This window comes from Vanessa cardui, chromosome 14 (genome assembly GCF_905220365.1).
Source record: "Vanessa cardui chromosome 14, ilVanCard2.1, whole genome shotgun sequence".
NCBI classification, from domain to species: domain Eukaryota; kingdom Metazoa; phylum Arthropoda; class Insecta; order Lepidoptera; family Nymphalidae; genus Vanessa; species Vanessa cardui.
This window is the reverse complement of record NC_061136.1, coordinates 9,216,638-9,239,099: the sequence shown is the minus strand read 5'-3', so window position 1 is coordinate 9,239,099 and position 22,462 is coordinate 9,216,638. Positions and strand designations below refer to the sequence as shown.

The following is a 22,462-nucleotide window of genomic DNA, read 5'->3' as shown; positions in this document are numbered from 1 at the left end:
GAAAATAAACGACAAAATTAACGAAACATCTAAAGGCAGTAACTTTAACTTTAAAACACTTTTTTTCGTCAAACAGTCCAATGTCCAACAAAAAAATATACACTCTTAAATATGCGTCCGTAGTCGTTTATTTAGTCAATTTGTGGATGTTTTTTATTTTGCTTTTAATATAAAAGATCTCATTAATTTTTTTTACAGGTTTAGAGCATCCTGTTTGACTGCAATGCGAAATCTTAAACAACTTACAAAACCGGTCACATTTGGAACAATAGCTCACCAATTTGTTACATATATTATATTATATACCATAATATTATAATAAGCCTACTACATCCTATGTATACATTGAAAATATCCTACTCACCTAAGAACACTGAAAATTTTGTATAATACATTTTTAATAACAACATTAAGTATTAAAAAAAAACTAATGATTACTCTTTGTACGATTAGCATTAAAGCTATATTACCTATATCCTTCCTTTCATCGAATTTGGTAGCTCAGGAGTTACATTATTAGCTTCCTGAGAGAATAGTCCATATAGACGATTTGGCAAATTGACTCAACTTTCGTTATTTCTTGGCAACGAGTCAGACTACATTCTCATTTGTGGGTGGGTGGTTTCACAATTATCAAGAATTTAATTTTTAAACATTTTAGGAATGAAACACAATAACGGTGCTTACCGGTATTATGCCAGCGGTATCGAAACACTTTATATGACATAAATTACATATTTACTCATTTCTTCATTAATTCGTGATAAAATATTATTTCATAGTCAAAATATATATACGTGTGTAATATGTATACACCACACAGTTCAATAGCTAATTAAATGCAGAGCGAAATCATATCTTAATTTTGCAAAACTGAATTTACATGAAGCTCGGAAGATGAATGGACCAACGAAGTGTAATGATGTATTTGCCGAGTCTGCTCTCAGTGTGCTGTGCGTGCATTGCATCTGCGAATGCTACATGATTCCTTGTATTAATACGGTAAGTTATCTTATATTTTAGTAAAAAAAAACTTTAATAAGTATTTATTTATATTAATATAGACACAATTTTTTTTTTATCTGTGAACGATCTTAAAAGGAAATATTGAAATATGTTTACAAAAATATTAATGGCAATTGATTCAAAAAATATTTAATGAATTCTAGTAAAAAAAAAAATAATGTTATGTCATCTCGTCTCATCCATGCCACGTGCCCTGACGCCGTGATGAACACAAGTCGTTGTTATTTCCCGCATAATTTACATAGAGATAGATCAGTGTCCCGCGGGCCGTGCACCCGTTGAATTTCTATTGTTTAGATTGGAAAACTAAGTGCACCAGCGCAGCGGTCGACTTTTCCGCTCACGGCTCACGTCATTATTATATTTCAGGTGTTCCGACACAAGGTGATCAAGTAATTCAAATTGTGGCAAATCCAGTGCATATAATCTAGGTACATCGATGATGTTGTTAATCTATATATTAGACCGCAGTACTCGGAGACAGATTTAGTTGAACGGGGATTTAATTATTGATTTAAACCGTTCCCCATTGAGGGAACAATCGAAATAGCGGAGGCTAGATGTCGATGGGGTTGAGAACGAATCGATTTCCTAATGGGTCTGTGTGGCCACCCGGCCCCGTGGAGATTGACTCATTTGCACTGCATTACATTACCGAGTGACACGGACAGCCACTCTCATCATCCCAGTAATGAACATGATTGCATACATTACTATCTTTTATATCTTATAAGCGGTGGTAGTTAATTGACAACTAAAATAACAAACTTTTACAATTATCGTATGTATATTTTTAATGTACACGTGAATATTATAATTATTTGTTTTTATTTAGAATTAGATAAAAATATAACATTGTAGGTAACTAATTATAGTGGTGGTTAATTTTTTTATAAAAAAATTGTTTGTAATATACTTAATTTAATAAAATATGTTGAAGTATGTTGATGATGAATCATATTTTAATTATTATCTAAACATGAAAATACCAAACGTAAAGTTACTAATGGTTTTAAACAAAATAATTATGTCAATAAGTATTTTAGAATCAACGTAAACATCTAAATTTGTTTATAGAAGTAAATTTGTGAAATTGGTACTGTGCTTTAGAAATGCACAATAAATATGAGCAAAATAAGTAAGACATCGAACACGTGCTATGCAAGTTTTAAATACGAAATCAAAATTATGAATACAATTTATCATTCTTAATATTACGACATAACTATACAACAAAATAATGTAATTATATCCAAATCGCCTTATTACAATTTATTCATATTTTGCTTAATCTCTTACATGAAAACAATCACTTGAAATCAATATACCGACAAGAGAACGGCTTGATATTCTAGTTTCTTAATATATTAGGTACAGTTATATATTGTTTAATATTTATACATGGCATTAACATGGCAGAATTGAACGAATAGTATGGAAAGTAAAAATAAATATTAATGTTTTAATTTTGTTATATCCAACTCGGGTCACTCTACAAGAAAGTATACACATAGCCAAAGTCAAGTCATGGCTTTTTAGTTATGTCACATTCAGTAAAAACTAGATTGGGTAAACACGAATCGTGGGTAACTTAAAGAGAGCGACCTAATTATAAGTACCAACAGCAAGTACTATAACCATCCAAACTAAATAATAGACATGAGTTTTACATTTGGTGGTAGGGCTTTGTGCAAGCCCGTATCAAGCCCGTTTTGTGCTAGGTACCACCCACTCGTCAGTTATTCTACCGCCAAACAACAGTACTCAGTATGGTTGTGTTCCGGTTTGAAGGGTGAGTGAGCCAGTGTAACTACAGGCACGAGGGACATAATATCTTAATTCCCAAGGTTGGTGGCGCATTGACGATTTAAGGAATACTTAATATTTCTTACAACGTCATTTTCTATGGATAATGGTGAGCACTTACCATCAGGTGGCCACTATGCTCGTCCGTCAACCTATACCATAAAAAAAATTAAAAAAAAGAGTAAACAAGTGATTTGCTTTCACAGACGTACCATACGCTGTAAATAAAGTATACGTATGTACGTACGTATACCCCATTACAATCAAAGAATGAGTAGAGATAAACAAAACTCAGATTTAAATGTTACATTCGATTTCCTTATAGATCTGCTTTATTATTCACTACCGACGGTTTTTGATTAATGTATCTTCATATATAATACGTCACACTTCCACTTCGCTACTTATATCGACTGTAATTTTAATTCCAAATGTTCGATAACAACATTCAATACTCAATTTTTTGCGATTCCATAATGAATATCGCAGATTATTCAATGATTTCGACGTTTCGACCATGATATTGGGACAATTCAATGTCAAAGTTGTTTATTTTACTTTTCTCTTGTGTATAATACAGACTATGCATGTACGATATTCCAGTCATACACCAGAACAACTGTAAAACGAACCATATCTCGAGTATACTCGTGCACAGAAAGATTATATTACAGAACGGTATGGCGCAGGTACACCTTTCCATCACCTGAATTACAGAATCCTGATGATTATGCTACGGCAACAGCGATACTGCAGATTGACGGGTATCGCATGCAAAGTAAAATACAAATAGTGTAAGAAGTTGGCTTCATCACACGCCGAAACTGCTTCTAAACAGAAAAATTGCATAGTTGAGGGACATCCTTCTCCTAAATACTAATTAACTACGTCTTTCCTGACTAGAGACGAAATCGTGTATAAATAAAAATTAAAGTACACAAATCTAGCTGAGTACTTAGGTAAAAGTACAAATGTAAGCCATTGACTGACTGAACCACTTAAAAATCAACATAAAATGTAAAAAAATACCTAAATAAAATTTAATATCATCGTTAATACAGATAATTATTATTAATGTATAAAATAAAAATATTAAAGCTTAAATAATAATTGAATATAAGAAAATATACAATATACTTACGTATACATAAGCGCAAAATAATAATCAAAACAGGTTTCATTGAACAAAGATAAACCTACAAGTCAAAATGAAACCGATAAATAGATTTTCACATAAAGCAGAGCTGTTCCGAACTTTTAGAAAGTTTTTTTTATAAAGATATAGATGTTGGTACCTTATTTATATTCATAGATTATACCTTTTATCATTATACTTACAATTGATTAAAAAACCTGTTACACCCACCTAAGTTATACTTTGTGCTTGAAAATAATTAGTACACTAAAACTAAGCTTGTTTAGCCTCTCAAAAGCCAACTTAAGTTAGGTAGTTTTAGTTCATTCTCTATTAAAGTTTACATTTTATGTGTTATAAACCATAACAAAACATAAAATTAATAATCTTAATAAAACTGTCATTAAAAAGTATGACAGGTATAAGGTCTTGACTATTTTTAAATTATTTTATGAAGGAACAAAAAAAACGAATTTACGATTGATTCTCAAGTTCAATGAACCACACTATTGAGAGCGAGCGTCGATCTATCTAGGCGCTGCATCTGCTGAACGACACATCAGTTAAAAAAAACGAAAATGTTTTTAGGTTATGTATTATGTAAATAAAATCTATGTAAACAAAACAAAAATATGCTTAATTTAAGTAAATACTTCTAAAAATACATTGCAACTGGTTGTGACAATTATTCTAATTACAATCTCAGTATAGATATACATTCCACGTGCAACATTTTATAGCCTACCCGACATGTTATTTTTTTATGTATTAGGATATAAAAAATAGGTAGGTGCTATTACTATACTTATTTAACTCAGTAGATTTACGTTGTTGTACTAATATTACAATTACATATATTGATAGGATAACTTTTAAAAGAATGGCCACACACATAAAGCTAATTTAGATTTAAATCGTACTCAATTAATAACAGCAACAATATACAACAATCAACATACAATCATTAAAAGTTAGAACTAGGAACTAAGGTCGCTGTCCTCTGACGAAACAACTATTTCGCATGGCAAAGTTACAGCGCCATCTATTCGAAGTATTCAGTATCAAGATTGCAAATGATAACAAAAGAACATTCTTACAGATGGCGCTACCGGGAGATAGGAGGATGTGCAAATTTGTGATAACAAAAATGTCAAGGCCAATGTTAATAAACCTAACTATTTCAGTGTTTTAATTTAATAACAATTGTTAAACGTATTTAAAATAGTTTGAACAATTTTTTAAATAGATTTTACACATCATTTTCATCACAATTGTTTTTGTGTTTTTTTCAAATACTAGCTATTCGCCTCATAACCTCTTTTACAATTCATTAAAAATAAAGAACTACAACATCTAAGAAACTACAAATAAAAAGGTATAATCATAAAAATTATTGTATTTTAAATTATTATATATGTATTGGTCAAGTTGGAATCTGCATTCAAAACGATTATATAAAATTAGCAATGAAAAATTTATTGCAAAATTTGAATTTAGCGCGTCGTTTAGAAACGTATGAAGTTCGCGTTGCGAATACTGGCCGATTATGATGTGAAAGATATTCCGAAGGCCGTGAGGTGCCGTGAGTGAACACGGAAATCGAGATGTGTGTGTGGTCAAAAAGACAGTGCAAGGTAGGGGTCGGGTGGCGTTTGTGATGGCAAAAATTTTGCAAATGGTGAGTTAGGAATTATTGACTTGGTGTGTCTTTTAGTTGTTTTTGATTTGTGATGGTGAATTAATTGTGTGTTAGAGAAAATTTCGTTGTTGATTAATAATTTTAAGATTCTGAGATACGGGATCGGCAAATGGCGCTACGAATAGTCAAAGTTGAAACAACTACGCGTTTAGAAATCCCGTTTGTTCTTCGGTCGTGAATTTTCAGGCACGCGGAGTGATTAGTGGCAACGGCAGTAATGGTGCATTATCAAATTCCTGAAACCACACGTTGGAAATTAGCAACTGGCACATCCAGCTTGGCGATTATAACGGTGTCAGCATGTTGCGATTTTTTTGGCCAGCGGTACTACTTTACTAAACTCGTTTTATAGACGACTAGTGGTTTTAGCATCCCGTAGGGTCGGTGGCCCCGCCGTCTGCTTTCTGGAGTTAAATTACATAATGTATGGGTCTCGCTTGGAGCATGCAACAAGTAGATATGTGTCGGCGCTCGGTCTAACTGTCAATGTGGAGTACAGTAAGCTTACTGCCCGCGGCCCCTATTAATTCGAACCGCTGATGTCACTTATCTCTCCGTTCTACTATCTAGGGCCTATGGCCGCCAATTTTTTGCACATACTTAATGAGTTTAATGTAAATTTGGTAACCAGCGCACGTGTCTTATTATTTTCACCTTGTCTTAGACTACAAGTATGTTCTCAAGCATCATTTAAATTCTAGCTGTACTTCCTGATTCAGAACTATTTGCAAAATTGCGAATTATTGTTAGCAGTGAGATTTAACTTAATTCTAAAGGGTAAATCAATTTGTTATGGCTTATTTATTTATTTGCAGCACGGTCACTGACACTAGCACCAACAATGGACCAGCAATTTTGTTTGCGCTGGAACAACCACCCAACCAACCTAACAGATGTGCTTGCAAGCCTACTACAAAGAGAAGCACTTTGCGATGTCACACTTGCTTGCGATGGGGAAACAGTCAAGGTAATCTTATCTTTATTATCTTATATTACAATAAAATATTTAGGAAGTTTTAAATAATATTATTTATCAAAAAATAATTCTAATAACTCGGCAACCAAATATAAAGAGTCCTTTAACTTTGTTTTTGTTAACAGATTATATAGTGCAAAATGTTTTTGTTTTGCAAATTTTTATAGAATGAGTAGAATTTGAATGTTCAATGCGAAATCCAAATAGTTTAGTTGTGCAAATAATTTAAACCATCTAAATCGTGCAATATTAAGCAAAGGATAATCTTAAAAAATTGTTTTAAAATACTGACATATTAGTGCAATGTTTATTGTTATGTCATAACAAAGTGCATACAATGTAAACATTCATGAGTTATATGATTTACCATGTTACAGTTATTCAAAATGCTGTATGTTTATGCATCTTGTCATAATAATCAATGAATCATATGTAGGCACAAATCTTAATAACAATAATTTACTTAATGTAAAATAATAAATTTTCACAATTAAGTTGCAAGACATACTTTATTTAACAACAATATATCTACACCATAATCTTCACTAAAATTAAAGTTTTACCTTATTGACAACATTCTAATTATTTTAGTGTTTTCAAATAATAATTCAATATAAAAATATTTATACAAATAAATGAAAAGAATAATTGTTTCAAATTTTGAATATATTTTTGCATAGGTTCCATTCGCTTTAATCATTTGATGAGACACTTAACCAAGGTAGGCCACAATGCAGATTTAAATATTTGCTAATTTCACAAGGTCATTACTTAAATGATGATATGCTATATTGCGTAAAAACTTAAAGGTAGCTCACTTACTGATTATAAATGGTTGCTTATAAATAACAAGGATCTGCTTTTATTAATCTATAATTATTATATAAACTATTTTTATTTTCTGTATATATTTAAAGAAAATACATTAATATAATGACTAATGTTATTAACTATCTCAAGCAATATTTCTATTAAATTGTTGTATGTTTTATTTATTAAAGAAATTAGATATAAATCTCTTGTAGGTGAAATCTTTGGATGATAAATATTGTAGCAGTTTTAATTTTATCACAACAGTCATAGACATCTCCAGCCAATGCATTCTTAATAATGCTTATGTTGAAATACAAAATAAATTTAAATATTTTTTACCAATCTGAGACAATAATTTTGAATATAGTTATATAGTTTCTAAACCTCGAAAAAAAAATCTATGAAAGTTTATGCTAATAAAATGCAATTTGCTTTGTAGGTCGACAGTGAATAGTTTAGGTAGGAGTCTGCAGAGAAGCTGCAAGTTTTTAACTTTCTAAATTTTATGACACTTGTTTTGCAGGTTTTAGGGTTTAGAAAACCAAATTAATGTATTATTCTTGTGTGAATGGCCTCACATTTAGTAGAAATAAAATTGTAGAACAAGTTATAAGCTATTAATTTAATCTGTTTCATGATTAAGTAACATTACTTTGAGTATCAATAAAGGCAATAATGATTTACTAGGATGTATGTATTTTTCTGGACTGGTCTTAAGTGTGACTAAGCCATTTAAAACTATTGAAGTTGTGCAAAACCTAGGCCATGAAAAGATTACTATGTTCAACCTTATTAAAATAAGAATAGTTCTAGAAAAAATTTAGCTTTAGACGGATATTCATATTGTGATCTCAACAGAAAAGACCTTCAAATAGATCTGCATTTCTTTTGTTTTACTTATATTTGGCATTTTGTTGGTCATTATTGTACATAAATGTTTCTTTTATTGTTTTAGGCACATCAGACAATACTCTCTGCTTGTTCCCCATATTTTGAAAGTATTTTCCTACAAAATAATCACCCACATCCGATAATATTCCTAAAAGATGTGCGGTTTTCAGAGATGAAGTCTCTGTTAGATTTCATGTATAAGGTAAGTGAAGCATCTGTTAACAGCTTACATACAGCTTAATATTATGTGTTAAAAATCAATATGCTTTATCTATTTTATTAATTTTAGGGAGAGGTGAATGTTGGCCAAAATATGCTACCGATGTTCCTAAAGACTGCTGAGAGTTTACAAGTTAGAGGTTTGACAGAAAACAATACATTGAATCCTAAGGTAAGCTGATTATTAATATTATACTAATATTAAATAATTATACAAAGTAATCTTTCCCTTTTTAATATAACATAAAATTATTTACATATGTAATATTTCATGTTATTCTTAAATTTAAACTGACTTATACATTGATTTTAAATAATAATATTTCAAATACGTATACTTATATGTATGTTTGACTACATTATGGTAGATGTATATATTATTTGTTCAATATCTTTGACATTATCTAGACATGATTATGGATAAAACGCGGGCATAGTCAGGGCGGCGGATGTTAGGAATTTAAAAGCTATCAGAGCAAGATATAGTTTACAAATTTACATGTATACACTATTTAGATTCATGATCTTATTTCTTAGCTCTTATATCGTTGCTATCTCGTTCGTAGATAGATTATACATGTCCTAATTTTGTGCCTTGTTCCGAAAATAACTCGAAATAGTGTGTTGAAAAAACTGTACCTAGCATTCTTGCGTGTAGGAAATTTCGCATTGCATGTTTAAATGCAGTAGGTATCTGTGTAGTGTGTAAGACGCTTAAAAACGGGAGTTTTATTTCATTACAGCTGTCCAGTTTTAAATAGAGTCAATTTTTAGCAAGTGTGATCGATGACCCTATAATTTACTCGTAGCTATTTATTCTATAGTAACTACTCTTCTTGACTTTACGCCGTGTTATATTTTTAAATATATTGAAATATACGAATCATTTAAAGCAATCGTATAGGGCTAAGTAATGTCACCGTTGGTACTCCATCGACGTATACGGAGTGCTAATAGATCTCACACCCCACGTACTGTTTTTATAGGTACATCTTGTAATATCACTGAAACTACTGGCTTAAATTAACAATTTTAAACGATATTTGAATAATATTTTTTAAATATTTATTAATTAAATGATATTAATAAAAATTATTATTATTAGCCTTTGATGAGCTAAAAAGTCTTATCCTAATTTGTACCACACGCAATACTTGTTTATTTTATTTGATAAATTTAATACGGTCGAACTAAATTTACTGTTATTTTTTTTTCAACTATAAACATTTTATGTTATACTTCACTTTCAAAACCTTAAGCCATAATATGAAAGTTCTAAGTCGAAAACGAATAAAACCTACTTCGTCATAACAGTTCTTTATTGTTGTGTATATTAAACAAATTTAAAAGTATAGGACTATAACAATTTAGAAGGTACAGGACGCCAGTTTATAGCGGTTTTTTTGTCTATAATAACCGGATGTATAAAGCAAATGTAACCGAAATAAATATACTAAATTTCTTTTCTTTGTCTTTATTAGTTGTAAATTTATTTAAAATAAACATTTTTATTTGGCAATATTTGAGAAATTCAGATTAACACTTTTAATAAATTCGTCTGATATACATAATCACAATGTTATCATCGCTTAAAAGACCGTTTCTCTTAAAACTGTTTGCGTGACTTAGTAAGATAATCGAGAGATATTAGGAACATGTTTAAAAAAACTTAATAAGTAAACATATTGTGATTTCTTATTGTTACTTTTTACACACAAACCCTTCTCAAAACCCACAATACGAATATTGAAGAACTAATAATGTTACTTTCGGTCTCATAGATTTTTAAATTCGCATATTTTTCTTATAGAACGCAATAATAATTTCGAAGCAAATAAACAAAGATTCTGGTCTGTTGTCGTTTCTTGAACACCTTGTAATACATTGTGGTGGCCAAGTATGAAATTAAAATAAAAAACAATGTTACGATTGCGAAATTTTAATAGATTATGCGTTATATTCGAATCTTGAGGATGATAATGGCATCAATATGCGGACGTAATAGACTAGAGCGTGCCAGACAGACAAGTCTGGTAAATTGCGTAGAGACAGTAGGTACGGTGCGCCGACCTTGAAATTTTGGTGAACGCTCATTGACCCTTTATATACGAATTTACTGCCTAGTTAATGCCAACTGATGATTTTAAGATTTGTAAGGACTTTTGTTTCGTTATACGTGGTTAACTCTTAATAAATAATCTTTATTATAAGCAAATAACTAAATAGATTAGGTGTTTAAAAATAAATACAGTTAAAATAATTGACGTCGACTAAAGTTCCAAATAATTAATAAATATGTAGGTAAAATTCGAACACACAGCTGATAATATATAATATAACATTTATAGCAACGTATTTTGATATTTCCTTAAATTGATGCGCATACGCAAAAATATCTTACGTGCATCTTTACTACGAACTCGTTTATTCAAAACTGGTTATAATAAGCAACTGTCACACGATTCTCTACCATTTGATTCGCTAAATTTCGCACTTTCGTACCGTGCTTCTAATTAATTAGTCAATTTTATAAGACTACTTTGATTACTAGCAATAGTAATATTTGTGACTATAGCATCTTAGTATTTTTAAATATATTAAATAGTATGAATTGATCCTATATATTATTATTAAACTAACGTTTAGTCAGTGACTTTATTTTTTCCTTTTGAAATATAAAATAATTATCTAAATACCAAAATCTTATGTTTCTTGTTTTTTTTTTAATGGTATATTAATACTATGTCAATGTTATCATTATTTAGTTGATAACATACCAATTGTATGTGTATCTTTTGTGTTGACGTACTATGTTAACATTATTTCACACATGTTGCGCCACAAATATAACCCTTTCATGAATGTATTGTTTCCACAAAAATATTACATTAATGTTTATTTTGTGATTAATTTATTGAGAGCATAGTCTTATATTTGAGTTTTCATTATCCTATTTTAACTTGATTATACCCATTTTGTATTATATAACGTTGGTTAGGTATTATTTGACTAATTTTTCAGATTTCTGGATTGCTTACCCGTTCTGTAAAGTTTATGCTCCGATAACACTAATTGAAGTATAGCAATCCTTAGTTATAAAATGTTATTGAAAAAGATCTAAATTTATATTTTTGAAATAAATACTAAATTACTATTATTATATACCTATGAATATGAATTAACAGACTAATGTGAGTTTATATTCCCTTATGTATGTTTATATTCCCATCATTACCCATCAACAGTCAGAGGAGCGATCAACGCCGTCCGTGAGCGCAGAGAACTTGTCGTCGCGGGGCGAGTCTTTCGCGACCCCGCCCGCGGCGCACGCGCCGGCCGCCCTCACGCCGCTGCCGCAGCCGCCCGCGCATGCGCCCCACGCGCCGCACCACGCCGTGCCGCCGGAGAAGCGACGCAGGAAGAACTCCACCGTGCCCCGCGAGGACATAGAGCTGCCCTACCGGCACTACGAGGTATCGATACGCGTTACATCGATAAGAGACCCTCCCACTCGGACTTGATCAATCATAATTATAATCTTAAGTTCTAGTTCACTAGTTACAGCCTGTAAATTATCACTGCTGGGCTAAAGGCCTCCTCTCCCTTTGAGGAGAAGGTTTGGAACATATTCCACCACGCTGTTCCAATGCGGGTTATTGGAATACACATGTGGCAGAATTTGTATGAAATTTGTCACATGCAGGTTTCCTCACGATGTTTTCCTTCACCGCTGAGCACGAGATGAATTATAAAGACAAATTAAGCACATGAATCCAGCGGTGCTTGCCTGGGTTTGAACCCGCGATCATAGGTTAAGATGCACGCGTTCTAACCACTGGGCCATCTCGACTCATATATAATCTTAAGTGTAACGCAAATATCACACGGCAGGGACACGTGAAGTCCAACGCGGGCAAGGGCGGGTCGACGGGGTCGGGCTCGGAGCCGTCGACGCCGCCGCCGGCGCACCTGGGCCGCGCGACGCGCTCGCCCGCGCACACGCCGCTCGTGAAGCAGGAGCCCGACTCGCCGTACGCGGCGCCGCACACGCCGCACGCGCCGCTCGCCGCGCACCCGCCGCACCACGCGCCCTACGACCAGACGCACCTGCCGGTCAGTCTCACGGCTGATGGCGTACTGGGATACTGGGCTGCTTCTCAGACAGATCGATCAGACGACCCATCTGACATTTGAAATACGAAATTGAAAAAAAAAAAAAAAAAAACATTTTATGCTGGGATACTGGGCTGCTTCTCAGACAGATACGACCCATTTAACATTTGAAATGCGAAATTGAAAAAAAAAAAAAACATTTTATCTTTGCTACTTTTTTGGTTATTTTTTTATCATTTATCATATATTTTTTTTTAAAACAAATATTATGCTAAAATCTATGTCAAACAATTAATTGCATCACATACGAATATATATAAAATTATTACGTAAAATATTTGTGTGAAGTTGGGATTTTATTCATTTAAGAATTTTTGTCCTAAAAATTAAATGAGAGGTGTACCAAATATAAATAAAAAATTGTGAAATTTTCAGAGTATGGGAGTCAATGAAATGGCTTCCATGTTGACGCAACATTCAATGAGCAACGATTGCAACGATAGCGAGCCTATAATGCAACCACACCCGGACCAGACAGACACCATAGATGGTGAGTCATTATTTTTTTTAATTGACGATCACCAAAGAAACTATAACTAAATAAATATTTTTAATAGATTTATTTGATTTCAATTACATTAAAAATACATAATTAAATAATTTACCCTAAAGTTTTAAAGGGTATTTTAGTAAGATATTTATATTTTCGGTAGTACATATTTTACAAAATATACCTTTGAATAAAATAACAAATTCCTATATTTTTATATTAATAATAAAAAAGGGTTTATGCATTGTACATAAAAGTTAACGTTACGTAAAAAAATATTTAAAAAATCTCGATTTTGAATGATTATATTTATAAGTCTTCGTTGGTGATCGTAATAAAATGTGATATAAAATTGCCGTGTTTTTCATATTGAGTTCAGCCCGTTATTCCGTTATTTCGATTAAAATATTATTTATGATTATCTTACGGTAATGTCACATGTCACAGTGGCACTTAATTCATTTGTGCTAAATATATTTTTAACAACTTCCTCAATACACAAACGGGACGGTATCTTTGACACTTTTAATGTATTCATTTATGTGGATGGAGGGCTCCTCTCAATGCTTATTTAATTTGTTAATTTTTATTTGCTTAAGTTTTTATAATTATAAAGGAAAGTTTAATATATTTCCCGGGTTAAGCGTTCCTCGATAATTATATGTGTAACTCATCTTCATGCATGCGCATACGACCTCAGCATGATAGTTAATGTGTGGCTTTATCATTTCGACTAATTTGCACTGATCATACATTAAACGCTTTTTTACTTTCTTTTCCTTTAATGCTTATACAATAATTTTCTATTTTATGAAGAAATCGGTGTGAAATGGTTTATCAAATGATATGATTTGGCGCCCCCGGTGGGACGTAGGTGATGTAAATAATACTTACGAGATATGTATAAGCGTTTAGTTATGTAAAAATGTTGGCATGTCAAATTGGGTGTAGAGGTCACAGCGTTGAATCGGAGTGTGCTAGATGTAGTTGTTTGTCAACGTACATAAAAGGTCGTTACGTTTGAAACTAGCATGTCAGATTGAAAATATCACCAGTCAAGCAGTTACGTATCTTACAGGTGAAAAATATGCCGACGAAAACGATATACCACAGGAACAATTTGGCCACAATATAGCAAATATTGAAAACATAGTAAAAACTTTTAAAATAGCACTTAATCATAAACCATATAGTGGCTCCATGCCCTGTAAAATATGCGGTAAAAATGTTAGCAATATAAAGAAACACATGAAATCTCATAATCCAGAACAGCATAAGTGCCCCTTGTGTCCGATCATTTTAACGCGTGCGGACAATTTAAAAAGACATTTAAGAATGAAACATTGCTCCGTCTTAGGTCCAAACAATCTTTCCAATATACAAACGAAATGTTAGATAAATTCTCTTAGATAGAAAATTTAAGATTACATCTAGACAAACCAAATATTTCGTGTAATGAAATCTTATCTTTACAGACTTTTTTTTTAATTTAATGTTCATTTCCGATTTCGTGAAAATGTATTAATATTATCTCCTAATTAATTGGTCTCAAGATTAGAATTAAAAGAAAAGATCTTAATCTTTTAAATCTGCTATCGATACTGGGATTTTTTTTCCTTCGAGGATAATAACTTTTTTTATTTTTAATAGTTCTATTTTGTTCTACCGGAAACAGACATGTCTATGGTATGATTTCTGTCCATAATGAACTAAACTATGTTAAAAAATCTCATAACTAACTCAAGTGCGCTTACTCAATAATTCTAACAGTTACCTAAATACTAATAAGTATTAATTAGAATATAAGGTGTGGTGTGTTTATTTTATTTAACATTAACAAATTAAAATATATATTTTCTTGATCAAGAGTCTTCAATGTACTTTTTAGTATGAAATACTTCACTCACTCAATTGTCTCAAGATTGTTACATCTAGGTATAAAATAAATTTGTACTCATTACTATAATAAAGCAATACTCATTTTTATTGTATATGGTTTACAATTATATTATTATTTATTCTGTTCTTCGGAACTTCATCCATCATCTCTCTTAACTATAATTATAAGTATATTCATTCACATGGGATATAATATCATATGAAATGGAAGAATATTAATGCAACTATTACAGATCAATGTCTAGGTAGAAATTGGAATTAATCAATAAACATTTATTTTAAAACCAAAAATAATATAAACAGTATTAAAAAGCAGGATCAGTTATTAATAGTTAAAGTCGAAATTAATACAAAAAAAAATAATCAAATAGCCAAATATACTACAAATCTTACACTTTAATGAAATGATCATTGAGTTTTTTTTTGTTAACTGTACTAATAAAAATAAAGTACAAAAGTTTATAGCAGTTTCTTAAGACAGATATTAATCGTTTCAATTTAACAAGTAGATCATTAATTATACATAAAACAATTAAATAAGTATTTTTTAAATCAAAACTACCTATACATTAATCAAATCAATTAAAATTACTAATTCCATTTGAAATTGATATTCATTTTTAAATCTTAGTATAAATGCTCTCTTGAAGATAGAAAATGATATTTTAGGTTTTTTTTTCACGCAAATGTTTTAAATTGTTACTAATATTTGATTATGTACTACAGTTATATTGTGTACTACTTTAAATGTAAATAGGCCGGATATCATTTTTTTTTTATAATTAAGGTATACGGGTTTTACTTTTTTTACGGTAAAAGTTCTTCGTAATTATGTTCATGAAATGAAATCCGGTCCATAATAATTATACACACCAAACCACGTATATGATCTCTTATTGTTCCTTTTGTAATTTTAAGGAAACTACTTGTCAGGTGTGTACAAGACTGATCTTTGCTTATGTATTTTAGGAACCGTAATTTTTAAAAATAATTTATTTTCATTAATTCGAATTATACTTAATTTTGTATGTAAGTCTATCGTTACTGTGTGTTCGTTGCAAATATATTCCTTTATTTTTAACCTCTTTTCTTTTCATTTTCATCCTCCTTCCATGCTTTCTTTATTTATGGTAGACCTATATCTCAAACTACTGCATTCTGTATACAGCCTTGGTGACAGTAATAAACGATATCACGTGCAAATGTATTAACACTGACGAATAACAAACACCATTTCTTCAATCATTGATTCATTTCTGCATGGATCTCTTATTAAAACTATCATTACTCGAAATTATTTTGGTTACAATAATTTTTAACTAAATACTTTACTAAACGCTTTTGATAGTGCTAGGAAGAGCATAAATAGCATAGCATTAACAAATTTGTATCAAAGCTTTTTCAATAGTGCTAATATGTTACAAAGTCTTTTGAGAAAACAGTGGAACTTGGATAACATTCGGTCGCCGCGATTAACTAAATATTAGTAACTGTCACATGCTTATAGAAATAGTTAAATACCTTTTAATAACACGTTCATTTTAAACTTTTGTTCAATTCAAATTCTGCTGTTTAAATCGGACTACTTAAAATTGTTATATTATAAAACTGACATATTCCAAAAGATATTACAGAAGCTATCCGTATATAGCTATAAAAATCCCTGGACTGTAAAAGGACTTTTCTGTAAAATGGCCTATTCATAAAACGATGTCAAAACTTGAAATAACGATTGCAAGACGCGTAGAATACGCCATTTTAAAGAGACGGCCCCGACCGAGGGGTCCGACGGCGACACGGGCCGAGTAGAGTAGGGCGGGCTGACGGGTCGCTGGTTGCAGGCTCGAAGGGCTGGCACATGCGGCTGACGTTCGAGCGCGTGGCGGGCGCGCTCAACCTGCACCGCTGCAAGCTGTGCGGGAAGGTGGTGACGCACATCCGCAACCACTATCACGTGCACTTCCCGGGCCGGTTCGAGTGCCCGCTGTGCCGCGCCACGTACACGCGCTCGGACAACCTGCGCACGCACTGCAAGTTCAAGCACCCCGCGTACAACCCCGACACGCGCAAGTTCGAGTCCGCGGCGGGCGCGCCGCCGCACGCGCCGCACGCGCCGCTCTTCGCCAACAACGTGCACCTGGACGCCGGCTTCGACTGATTGTCCATGTACTGGCTCGGCCTCGACGCTCTGTGAGCGCGCCCAGCCAGCTCTCTCGCCTCCGAACGTTTTCCTATTTAGGATTAAGCTGAAGTGCTATTACTTAAGCGGGCCTTAAATTGAGTTCTTAACACTCGTTTTAGTATTGTCTCGGTTGTGCATTTGACTTGCCCCAGTGTGACCTTGTATATGATTCCGCGTAAGGGAGTACTATGTAGACTATTCCGTTACGGGGTATACCTTCGAGTCGACGTCGCCGCTACGGCGACTCGAAGCGTATATTATATGAATAGGTAAGCAAATTTTTTTCTATACCAATCGCTATACGGGAACGGGCAAAAGCAATAATATGATGTTAATTTTATTACCATATTATTTTTTATATTGTATCGATAGAAATCTTAAGCTATTTAAATATACACTATGTCGAGTAGCGGTGCGACCGCGAAATGATGCTGGCTATTAACGGTTGCCCTCGGGCGGGCCCACATTGTCTTGTTATATTTATTCATTAGATAGGAAATTATGAGTTTCCTGTAGCTAATTATATTTATGTTATATTATTATCCTATGATTGGTGCGGAACGACAACAGAATGGATCGATAAGGACTGGCAAGAGATTGTGATCTGTCGTTGGTCAACGACATATAAATATTGACTGAATCTCAGTGTAGATGCATTTGTAACTCTATGAGGCCTTTGCAAGATGGATAATTATTAAGGATTTGTGATGTATTAACGGATAGCGCCTAAGGAAACATACGAAAAGATTTTTATACTAGACTAGTTGATCTATTTACGGAGATTGTTTTTTTTTATACTTAGATATATTCTATTGTCTGATTTAATATAATTTTATATTTATATAACTATGTAATATGATTTATTAGTGTTGTTTGTTTTTATTGATTCATGATATAGTAACTTTGATTTCGTTTATCGAGTTGAGTTGAGTTGTCGACTAGAAGTAATAATACTTGCAATGTTAACATGTTTTATTATTTTATCGTTGGTAGGTTTAGTTTTGGTAAGTCGTGATCGGTGCTGGAGGTCAAAGACCTCTTTCAATTACTTTAAGGTAGGGAGGAACGATTCGAGGTTGCGCATTTAGTAACTAATATTGGCATTCTACAATTGGGACTAACCTAGCGTTTATGTATGTATTTTTCAATTTAAGATTTAAGATTGTTACATTTTTAGCTAAACACTTAGAGTGGTACGGTAACTGAAATGTGATAAAATGGAATGGTGCTAGAACCAAGAGTGTTAACACGCTACGATTCGACTCCTATTGTAATATTAATGTTTTAATGATTAGTTACTCTGCATTAACGTAAGGCGTCTAGCATCCGGCTGAGGTCGCATCTGTGTTCAACGGGTACTAAGCATACGTCTCGGCGTATAGATACACACTTAGAGATTACAGTATCACTCGAGATTTTTATCTTAATTTTTTCGGACCTCTTAAAATTTACTAATGTATCTAGATTGTTAAGTCGCCGATTGTATAAATCAGATCTTATTTCTACCAAAAACATTGAATGTTTGTTGACGGTGAGAAATGACCGCATCCAAATAGTGACCGTGATCGTTTCACATATTTTCTAAGTTGTGGCATTAGTGCTGTTTAGTAGCTGTGAACATGCAATTCACTTGTGCAATTTTTTAAAAATAGTCATAACTCGTACCTAGATTATACATTTTGTCTATTGAATATAGGGGCCCACTTGAAATGTAAGCACTAAGCTCCTTTGTTCCTCTACTGATAAATCTTATACTACCAAACGTTTCTTCCACAAATATTTATATTTAATTTTAAGTATATTAAAGATTTTTATATCGACCGTTCTTTAATAATGTGGGCGCTTATTATTTGATGACATTTCATACTCAGTGCAATATTACTAGTTATTTAATAACGTAACCAAACTAAAGGATATTTTAAAGTAATTAATGTCTTTGAAAGAGAGTAACTACCAATTTGTATTTACATAAGTAAAGTGCTAATTTCTACTTCTACATAGCGAAACGAAGTTTGGGTTACGGCAATGTACAGGTTTTATAGCTGGTAATATTAATATTTAGCTTGTTTACCTCTGCCAATCGTAATAGTTATGTACTGTTTATTAATTTATTATCGCGCAAGTTAAAGTCTATTGTTGAATAGATCATAGCTATCCGGTATCCGGTACGGGTTTCATTGCCCAATAGGAACCAGTGGAGTTTAAGAATCGCTTCATCTAATCTTGAACGCATTTTTGTACATTATTATCAATCGAGACCAATTTTTAAAATATTGAATTTGCTATAGCAAATCAACTAGTAACATAGAATCTTATTTTAGATATTTTAGGTTAGGATACTATGATAGTGTCTGGCCAAAATATTTTGGAGTATCACATCATTTGGCTCAGAAAATATCTCCCTTTGATCTCTTTTCAGCTTTCAGAAAGTGTGCAACTTAATAATAATTATACGGTGACCACGTAATGGAACTTAATGAAAGCTAACTTTATGCCATATGGAATTTACACATAAGGTTAACGAATTACTAAATTTAGTCTTATGAAAATGAGGTCTTGTGGACCTAGTCACTTATTTGGCCTGAAATAAATATTCCAATTTATTGTATATTATTAAAATTTACCTATAACGTCACGAATGTGATTTTATCATTTGGAATCAATGGAGTGCAGGATGAGCTCTATGGTTATTTTCAGGATAGCAATGGTCTAGTTATGTTTTATTTTGTTTCTTCTTTGTAACATTAGCCAATTTGTTATAGTGTCGTATATCACAATAGTTAATACTAATAGGGTCGGGGGTGTCAAATCGTGTACCTTAACAGCTGTTTATCAGTCTTGTTATATTTTTACATGAAATTTTATGAACGATATGTTGTTTATGATTATATTAATTAATGTCTTGGTTTGATGCCTCCGTTAAAAGTTTAATTTAAATAATTTTGTTTTATGCAAGCAGTTAATGCAATTTTTATTTCACATTGTTTGATGTTATGTAATGCAATTTTAACATGTTGCAAACTCCTGCATTTATCTGTTGTATTTATTACTAATTTTTACATTAAATTGTGGTATGTTACAATCCGTGTAGTTTCAGTTGTGCGTTTTACACGCTCCACCCCATTTGCAAATTGTTATGTACCGTTTAAGTACGAATGCACGGCCTTCATGCAGCCTCAACACTCGCAGTCTATGTGTACGTACACAGCAATGCTTCTAGTTGAAAACCCACACATTCATCAAAATTACATTCATGGTGCATGACAGTGGATGGCATAGTGCAACTGAAAGTATTGTTGAAAGCCGTGGACCGTTAATTGTTACAGTAAGTTTAGTACTTATATGCATTTCGTATATATCCTAAGTGTGGCAACATTATAGATGTTCATTGTTAGAAAATTTTCGGTGCCGTCCACATAACTTTGCAAAGCGATCTATGTGATTTTTTACTCAAAGAACGATTAATGATACTGATTCAATTCAAATTAAGTTCCTCTTAAATTAAACTCTCGAGTTACTAAGCTAGTTACGAGAGTAGTGAAACATCGCATTGCAAATTATTGGCGGTCGGGTGGGCCAGTGGGTAGTGAGCGCGGCGCGTGTGGTTGCAGAGCGCGCGCACGCGGCGCCGCAGTACTCGTACCACAGCATGTTCGTGGCGGCGGCCGAGAGCGCGGCGCTGTGGCGCTGCAAGTCGTGCGGCAAGGAGGTGTCCAACCGCTGGCACCACTTCCACTCGCACACGGCGCAGCGCTCGCTGTGCCCGTACTGCCCCGCCACCTACAGCCGCATCGACACGCTGCGCTCGCACCTGCGCCTCAAGCACGCCGCGCTGCTGCTCAAGCACTAGACAGCTAGACGCGCCGCACGAACGCCCCCGACCCCGCGCCGGCGCCCGCCGACCCGACGCCGACTTTGTTTCTTGTTATACGTAGTTTTGTCATTATATTGACGCAATTTACATTTATCTTCGTGTACGTAGATAATAATTTATGGCACGTTTTCGTGCGTTATTTATTGTTCTTTAATTGTGTATGGTAAATGTTGTCACTAACAGGGTAAAATTATCGTGGGTAGATATTTTGGATGAAATGTGAGCGTCATTTGCGCCGTTGATGAAACGGAGATTTTAAAATTTAGCCCGATGCTCTTACCTATGTACTCAATGTCGCATAAATATTCAGTATTAATTGTCTGTGAATAGAATAAGACCTAAACTCTTTCTAAGACTAAATAAAGTTGATAAATATTTACTTTATGCATATGTCTAGTTTAAATCTGATAACTTTTCTTTATGTTTACCGAACACATATTACAAATGACAATTATTTCTTAATCTGTTTAACTTGATATCTTTTGGCACAAAGCACATTTTAATGAAGAAAATATTCCTGAATAATATTTTGTATATTAAAGATAAGAAGGTGGAAACGTAACGTGTAAGACTGAATTGGCAACAGCTTGTGATTGCGGATAGGATTGAGGAAACATGGTCTGTAAATAAATATTATATATTGTAAATCTAAATTAGCTAAACTTTAATATTTAATCTCGGCTCTAAATTCGTGTTCAAAATTGAAATACGCTAAACATTTGATCGTATCGAGCCATTAAATCAATTCTAAGTATATTATTTTATTCCTAAATTATATTTTTGTATAAATATTAGCATTGAAAATTGCATTATATTAAGTGTTTAGGTACTAGCTTATAATGGTCCAATGTCGTACGAATAGGTATGTATGTATAGATGATATGTGTGTAAATTATCGTGCTTAAAATTATGTGTCATTTTCATTCTGTAAATATTGTCAATTTCTGAATCTCCAAGCCTATGATATTCAATATAATCAATCGTATATAAATAACTTATATTTAGACGCATAATACAATATATTGGTCGTATGACAACATCTATTGATAATTTTTAACAAACTGCGTACAAAACATTGATAATTCTGCAATGTCTTGTTTATGATCTCAATACTGACCTTATTTGTTCTTTTTTTAAGTAACTCTGATAATGGAATAATATTATATTCATAAATGTTAGTGAAACATAAATGATAACGTTACTGCATTCATGTTGTAAATAATTTTATTAAATGTAAATACTGAATTAGAGTTTCATTCTTTTTCATGGTTCTTACAAA

The 22,462-nt window shown here is 32.7% G+C and overlaps 1 protein-coding gene across 7 annotated transcripts in view; it reads left to right on the top strand.

Annotated features, from left to right (window-relative positions):
• Window positions 1–22,428, top strand: part of LOC124535091 (sex determination protein fruitless) — a 66,320-nt gene extending 43,892 nt beyond the window's left edge. The window contains exons 1-8 of one of the 7 annotated variants that reach the window (XM_047111148.1): window positions 5,502–5,645; window positions 6,482–6,633; window positions 8,411–8,548; window positions 8,636–8,737; window positions 11,811–12,038; window positions 12,457–12,678; window positions 13,114–13,228; window positions 16,969–20,391. In XM_047111148.1, coding sequence (XP_046967104.1) covers window positions 6,508–6,633; window positions 8,411–8,548; window positions 8,636–8,737; window positions 11,811–12,038; window positions 12,457–12,678; window positions 13,114–13,228; window positions 16,969–17,285 — 1,248 coding nt within the window. In that variant the 5' untranslated portion in view covers window positions 5,502–5,645; window positions 6,482–6,507 and the 3' untranslated portion in view covers window positions 17,286–20,391. Of the gene's footprint in view, window positions 1–5,501; window positions 5,646–5,688; window positions 5,991–6,097; window positions 6,338–6,481; window positions 6,634–8,410; window positions 8,549–8,635; window positions 8,738–11,810; window positions 12,039–12,456; window positions 12,679–13,113; window positions 13,229–14,306; window positions 15,336–16,968; window positions 20,392–20,920 lie in introns of those variants that run through there. The other 6 variants (XM_047111150.1, XM_047111149.1, XM_047111151.1 and 3 more) reach the window with 6 other exon arrangements.
• The last annotated feature ends 34 nt before the right edge of the window (window positions 22,429–22,462 follow it).